The sequence below is a fragment of the Apteryx rowi genome, unplaced genomic scaffold (genome assembly GCF_003343035.1).
Source record: "Apteryx rowi isolate R43461 unplaced genomic scaffold, aptRow1 scaffold_11, whole genome shotgun sequence".
NCBI classification, from domain to species: Eukaryota; Metazoa; Chordata; class Aves; order Apterygiformes; family Apterygidae; genus Apteryx; species Apteryx rowi.
Window position 1 is genome coordinate 5,538,726 of NW_020447308.1, and position 7,221 is coordinate 5,545,946.

The 7,221-nt window shown below is 57.7% G+C and overlaps 1 protein-coding gene across 1 annotated transcript in view; it reads right to left on the minus strand.

Moving 5' to 3' along the window:
* The window catches only part of PCSK6 (proprotein convertase subtilisin/kexin type 6), a 42,570-nt gene that overhangs the window by 32,669 nt on the left and 2,680 nt on the right, over nucleotides 1–7,221 (minus strand). Inside the window, exons 2-6 of the mRNA XM_026073564.1 lie at nucleotides 7,036–7,146; nucleotides 6,527–6,670; nucleotides 5,641–5,717; nucleotides 4,836–4,924; nucleotides 62–234 (exon numbers count right to left, since the gene is read on the minus strand). Of these exons, the coding sequence (XP_025929349.1) occupies nucleotides 62–234; nucleotides 4,836–4,924; nucleotides 5,641–5,717; nucleotides 6,527–6,670; nucleotides 7,036–7,146 (594 nt within the window). The remainder of the gene's footprint in view (nucleotides 1–61; nucleotides 235–4,835; nucleotides 4,925–5,640; nucleotides 5,718–6,526; nucleotides 6,671–7,035; nucleotides 7,147–7,221) is intronic.

Consider the following 7,221-nt stretch of genomic DNA (forward strand, 5'->3'; position numbering starts at 1 on the left):
CGGGATCTCATACGGAGCAGAGGGAGGAACGCGTGTCCCCGGGGCGCTCTGTTCTCCACACCTTTTTAATGCCATGCTCAAAAGCCTGCTTGGCCAATAGACCAGGTCCATCAACTGTCTTCCCATCATCATCTGGCCCCCAGCTTGCGCTGTAAATGTCAATGTAATCGGGTCTGATGCCAAGCGACTTCGCTTCAACAACATCTGTTACATCGCCATCTAACATACGAATGCCTAAAAGCACAAAAACATCAGACATTAGGGGCTTAATGGCTTTTATGAAAGTGCAAGGATTGCAATCAAAGGCCTTTTGTTAGCGGCGGAGGGAACTCAAAGGCTCGGACCGCCTCGAACGCCTTAAAACAATGCCGCCACGCGCTAACGAGCTGTGCCGCGAGACGCTCCGCCGCTACTGCGGAAACCTTCCTCTCGCCCCGATTTAATTGCAAGTGATGGGGAGGAATTAAAATTACGCTTCGTTTGGGACTCTGGGGGCGTCCCGGCGCACGAGGAGGATTCAGACGGCAGAGAGGCACGGGCCCCGCGCCCCCGTCCCGTGCCATTGCCCTGCGCACCGTGGCTACCTGCCACGCCGGGGGAGATTACGCGCCCTCGGAAAGCTTCGTGGCTGCAAACTCCCCATGCTAAAAACCGATTTTTTTTAATTATTCAAATAATTCCTACGTCTGGAAAATATTAGCCCCTTTCCCAAATACTCACCAACCCTCCCCGGTCTTTGGGGTTCAGGGACGCAGGGCTTGAGCCTGTCACCTCGTGTGGTGGCAGGATGAAACCCGGCTCCTGTGAGCGGGGACGGACACGGCGGTTTGTCACTGCCCGCCCACGCTGACACGGACCAACACGCGTGCCATCCCCTGCGGCGGGAAGAGCCACCCCGGTGCAGGGGCCAGCCAGCCCGTGGGTGGCTCCCACTGCGCTCAACATACACTTTTTTGGAGGCAGGAGAAGCCCCAGGTGGAGACTTGCACTGCCGACTTCGGATTTAGGATCCCAACCAGGTGTTCAGGCAACCCTGTTGCCTGTGAAACCTTCACCCTATCTCATCTCTTGCAGGAGAAAAAAATGCAGAAGCCCGAGTTTATAACTGCACGAAAAACCGCATGGATACCTTGAGCTCAGAGCGGAGCAGGGCAGACCTCAGCACACCATGCAAAACCCGGGAGGACGCCCAAGCGGTTTGCAGCCCGATCACCACTGCCCCGCCAGCCTCGGCCGCAGGCAAGCAGCGGTGCCCGAGGGGGATCCGCTTCCCACGAGCTGGAAATCGCGATGCTCCGATTGCCACAATAAAGCGGGTGAAGCGGTCTGGGTGGCGAAACATCGAGCCCTCCGTCATCGCTCCTCGCCGGACGGAAGGGAGCACGTTAGCGGGGTGAATCGCTGCAGCTGTGCAAACTCGGAGCAGGGCAGGTTACATGGCCATGCAGCTTCCCCCCTGCCCCGGCCCTGGCCCCGCATGAATTCCCACCAGGAAACAAATTCCCACCAGGAAGACGGGGGGGGTTGGAAAGTGCTGATTTAATCAGCTGCAAAGGCTAGTGGCAGGCTGGCTTGTGCAAGGACCTGGTGCACGTAACACCATCACTGTCCCGCTGGCAATGGAGAGGGGGCACCCAGCGAGAAGGGATTTAGAGCACCAAGAAGCCAGGTTACGGGGGGAGCAGAAAGATCAGCAGATATTAAGAAATGGAAAGCGCCATTTCCAAGACTGTTGATACAGCACTAACAGTGGGGGAACCATGTCAAACATGCCTCCTCCTGTGACGGTAAGCGAGTCCAGTCCTGCCATGCTGAGAAATGGCCTTTGCAGGAAAGGTAGTGCCGGAAATTCTGGTGCCTTATTTTGTCAGCCAGTGAGACTCTTGTTTATAAAAATGCATTTCCCCTTCCACATGTATTTTTCTTAAGAAAACAAATGCAGACAGATTTAATTACAGTTGCAGCTGTGCTCTGGACAACAGTCAACTCAAATATATTTTTCTGACGCTGTCCCCTACCAGCCAAAAACAAGCTTACAAATAAAAAATGAGGGAGCAGAGCAGTTCACAAAAACTTCCTTTCTTTGTCATGTTTGCTAGAAAAGCTGAGGGGCACAAGCGAAAGGACAGAAGCTGGTGTCAGAGCCGCGCTTGGCCGTAGCGGAGCAAGCAAAAACAGCCAGGAGATTATTTTGGGGCTTGCTAAACATGGGTGCATTAATCAGCAAGAACAAACTAATTCCTGGTACTCGGTCCTGATCACCCTGCAATATATCCTGGGTGGACAAACAGCCTTTGGAGACTGCTCCACCCTGCACGTTATCCGTGCCAAGAGGAAAGCCAAGAGAATGCGGTGCCGGCCCGGAAAAACTTGCCCGGAGGGAAACACTCGCGCAGCGGCCGGGCACGGGGAGGGTGGCCCCGGCACGGTGGGTGCCATGGAGCCATCTGTGGAGCAAGGAGACTGAGGGTAAATAAAAGAGGGGGCAAGAAGCGAGAGGGGAGGCCGGCTGAGGAATAAATCAGCTATTTTCCATGCAGTAAGCAATAAAGGCCTCAGAAGTGAGCATTAGAGAAAAGGGGAAAAGGAGAAGGTGGTATGGCAGAACCGCTTTTTGTTTATTGAACAGTAATGTATTTTGCCTAGAGCAAATGAAAAGCAATGCAAGAGCAATGAAGAGCAGCAAGTGAAATTAGATGGTAGCTTTTTGAGTGTGACGAATAGGCTTCCCCAACAACTTTTGCTCATTAATCGCTGCTTTATTTGCATAATCCATCTAAAAATCACTTTCACTGAGGCTGGAGCACATTTTCCTCCACAATCACAAACTTGATATGGTTAGAGACTTTTTTCCCCCCCCTTTTAAGTTGTCTAAAACCCACAACCTCCAGCTGTCTGTCATGTTTTATTGTTTCACTCGACACCGGGTTCCCACCTCCCCGGCGCACACACGTGTCGAGGCTCTCATTAAAGAAATCAAATTAAAACGGGAACCACAGGCTGCTTTAAAGTCGACAAGCAGCGCTTGTCTCTGTGGCCATTGTAGAGGATTGGCTTGAAAAGGAACGCGAACGCCAGGGCCTGATCCCGCAGGAGGCAAAACCGCTTAAATCCCCCCGAGTGGAGCAAAGCCAAGAGCCTCGCTTCTGCCCGGCACCCTGCAACCCGCCTTTGCTGCAGCTTGGTTTGCACTCGGAGCTGGTTTGCAAGCAAAAAAGACTCTGGACGAGTCAAGGCAATTGGGCGAAGCCTTAATATAGTGGAACAGCTTATTATAGGAATAAGCTAAGCGGCATAAGTCACCCCACGTGCACGAGGGAGCAGGGGACAGGGTGAAGAGGGACGTGCCGCAGCTCTCACCCAGCCCCTGCCAACGCCCCTATTCGCCCTCCCGCAGTGATTTCCTTCACTGCCGTCTTTGCCCATGGCGAGGATGGCTCCGAAGGCCCTTCTCCGGGTGCGGGGCTCCCTGTGTGCACCCCGCGCTCCTTGGCATCCCCGCCACAACTGGCTTCCAGCGCGGTGTGCCCTGCCAAGGCTGGCCCTGGCTGGGTAAATCTCAGCCTCCGCCAGCCCCTGAGACCCGTCCCCCCGTGCCAGCCAACGGCAGCACAGAGCTGCAGCACTGAAGAAAGAGGTTTTCTCCTTGCATTGCAGAAAAGACTGCAAATTAAGAGCCAAATCCAGGTGCTTGAGTCCTTGCTCCGGGAGGCAACAGTGCAAGGGGCCGCAGACCCCTTTAGGAAATGCTCCTCTCCTGTTCTACCCTGCTGAGCGCTAAAATACCCAGCAAACATAAGCCCAGCTGCTCTACATGTGACATTTCCTACGGCTTAAGCAGGCAGCTAGGAGCAAAGATAGTCTGTCACACACAGAGCGATTCCAGGCTCAGTTACGCCCCGTTTGCTGCGCAGACGACTCAGCTCGCTCCCCCAGCTTCCCTGGCACCCCCTTCCTCCCCGCCGCCGTGGGAAAACTCCAGCCTGGTTAAATCAGTCGCTAGCTTAAACTGCTCCTTTAGCACGCACTGCGTCCGAACCCATTAAAGGCTACCCTAATGCAAATGAGCTTTCCGGTTCTAATTAGCATCAGCAAGCCAATTTAGTGCTAAAGATTAATTTGCTCCCCCCTCCCACACTGTACGACTTGGACTGCAGCAGTGCGGCGGGCCGGGGCCTCGCTGCAACGTAGTAAGGAAGGGCTCGGTGCCCGCTTTGCACCCACGTGCGCGTTCCCGGGTGGAAAACGCGAGCCGTTACAGGGGCTGGCACTGAACGCAGCGCACGCCGCTGCCATCCTCCACGAGGGTATCTGGGGCTGCCCCAAATCCCCCCGCAACCGCTCATTCGGCGGGCATTAACCTCATGGGCAACCGCGGCTCGGAAGCGGGAGGCTGCCACCGCCAGTGCTGCCGCCGACCTGGGCTGCCCCACGCGGACACCCCACCCCGGACAACTACGAGCTTCTTTTCTGCACCAGATTCAGGCAAAACCGCCTCAATGTTGGTGCTGTCGGCATCCCTCGGAGAGCGGGAGACACACGTGCATTCACTACCCTCACGGGGACGGAGCGACCCAGGCCAGGGGAGACCCAACTTCAAGGTTTCCCCCCCCAAAATATGCAGCCGCAGGGTTTCTCACGCCCAGGCAGTGCCTTTCCCGTGCCCGCTGGGCACCGTGTGCCCTCCCCAAAACCCTCCCCGGGCTCCCTCTTTCCCTAAGGAGCCGCTTTCGAGCAAGCGAGGCCTGCAGCACCGGGGGGGTACGGCGGGGGCCACCGCAGCACCTAGCAGGGAGCGGCGAGGGGCGCGCGCCGGAGCCGCGCGGCAGCCTTACCTCCGATGCGCGCGTTGTACGCGATGCCCACGACGCAATACGAGTTGTTTGCCGCCGCCGCCACTTCCCCGGCGCAGCGGGTGCCGTGCCTGCAAGGGAAAACCCGATGGGCAGGCGCTGCCCGGCCGAGGACACCCCCGGCTGCCGTGTCCCGGCTCCTCCGGGGAGCTCGGAAATGGGAAGGAACTGCCGCGAGAGCGGGAAAGCCCTTTACCCCAAACCTGCGGCGGCAGCCAGGGGAACGGAGGAAATTATTAGCAAAGCAAATTACTCCTTGCATGCAGGTTTCCTTTCCAAAACGTTGCCATGTGGAAGCCCTGCTTCAGCTGAAGTGCTGAAAGCGCGTCCAAGTTTTGACGTCTCACGGGCTAACGCAGGGATGCACTTAGAGGATTAGCATCGCTAGGAGAACTTGTGCAAGGTCGGCTCCAAAACAGCTTTTGGTCCGCGCGGTCGGACCGGCGGGCGCGTTTCCAGACGCTGCTGAGCGATTTTGCCATGCAACGCTTGCTACCGCCAGCAGGACTCGGGCGGATTAACCAGCCCTGGGCAAGGTTCAAACCCCAAGGCTGCCTCCGGAGAGCAGGGCTCCGACCCTGGGTGCCTCGCGCCGCCGCCGTGGGAACCGCTCGTTCTCCCTCTGCTCCACTTTTCCCACCTTTGAAATCCTGATTCAAGTATTAATACTTCCCACCCGATTAACCCAGCCCTCAGGGACGACCGAGCTATCATTCTGGCAGGGCCGTGAAGGGGGGAAGCACCCGGCAGTGCGAGTGCTGGGCTCGCCGCGACGCGTGCAACCTACTTGTTCTCGTTGCTGGCGTCGTAGCGCGGCGTCGGGTCGTGGTCATTCCCGTTGACGTCGTAGCTCGCCAGAGGGTCCTGAAAGCATTTGTCCTCCGTTAGCTACACGCGACTTATTTGTACAGCACCGTCCCGTGCTACATCCCCAAGCGCGTGGTCCTGCTTCGCCCGGTGGAGCTGCCACCCTGCGCGACGGGGCCCCGGGACGTTACCTGGAGGGAGCCTTGCTGCGTGCCTTGGAGCCCGCCGCGCTCCGCTTAGACACCGCGCTCCTTCTCAGATATTAAAATCACTGCCTCGCCGCTGACAAGACGCCTCCGGAAGGAGCGCGGTTCAATATTTTCTGCTTTTGCAATTACGCCTTTCAGGGGATGGAGGAGGGGGTGGGCTACGAAGCGCTTCCGCTACGAGTAAAACGAAAGGCTTAAATTGCAAAGCCTCGAAGCCGGAGGAGATGCTGTATTAGCACCGACGAGCGCTCCGGGCTCGAGGTCGGGCAGGCGGGCGGGCGCTTTGGCAGCAAATGGCATTTTTCACTTAGTTTCCGACCCTTTGCTCAAGACAAACGCGGGTTTTGTGCTGCAACCCCAAGCGCGTCGCGGGCTGGGAAGCGGATCTGCCGCTCCCGAGCCAAAAAGCAGAGCTGGGATTTGGAAGGAGCCTCGTGTCCCCGGTGGCGGCAGCGGCGCGTTGGGCTCCCGGACAGCACCTGGTCTGAATGAGGCCAGCAAAGCCCCGTGCGTATGGTGAAACCCGTCAGAAACGAACTCAACCGCGAGAACAAGCCCCCGCTGCYGTCTGCTCCACGGCAGCCGCCGTGTTTCGCGGCCGATGATACCCAAACCCCGAAGCCGCCGCGGAAGCCGCGCCAGCTCCCTTCCACTCACGTAGTTCTGCAGGAGGTCGGGGTGGTTCCGCTCGATGCCGTCATCCAGAATGGTGACCACCACGTTCTTGCCCGTGTAGCCCCGTTGCCAGGCCGCGAGGACATTCATTTCCGACCGGCAGCGACTGTTCTTATCGCCGCAGTGCTGCGGGCGGAAACGGCAGAGCACAAACTATGCCAGTGCTGCGACCCCGGAGCCCAAATTTCCCCCATCTCTGCTCAGCACGGCCGCTCGGGCTGGGAGCACGTTCCCATGCCGTATAGCTTGCAGATTTGTTATAACTTCACGCCGTTGATCAAAAAATTGCAGTTAATCCGGGCAACGCTACCTTGCTATTGTTCATTCCTATTTCTAATGCTGCGGGTTCTTCAATTTTGGCTACAAAGAGCTCGTTTGCTTTCTGCGCTTAATTTTAAATGGATTTTCCTGCCAAATGCAAATCGATGAGCCAAAGCGGGGGTGCAGGGAGGGGGGAAGAAAATACTGCAGAGCGAGGCGGGGGGACTCACCAGGTACCACATGTTAGGCCACACGGGGTCGTTGAAGGGCAGCGGCTGGGGGTCGCCCCGAACGAGCCTCTTCACCCGGCGCTTCACCTCCTGCTGCTGCAGCCACTCCACCTGCGAGGGGGCCGCGGCGCTGAGCACGGCCCCCGGCGCAGCTCGGTACAGGCGCCGCGCTCAGCCCCGCCGCCC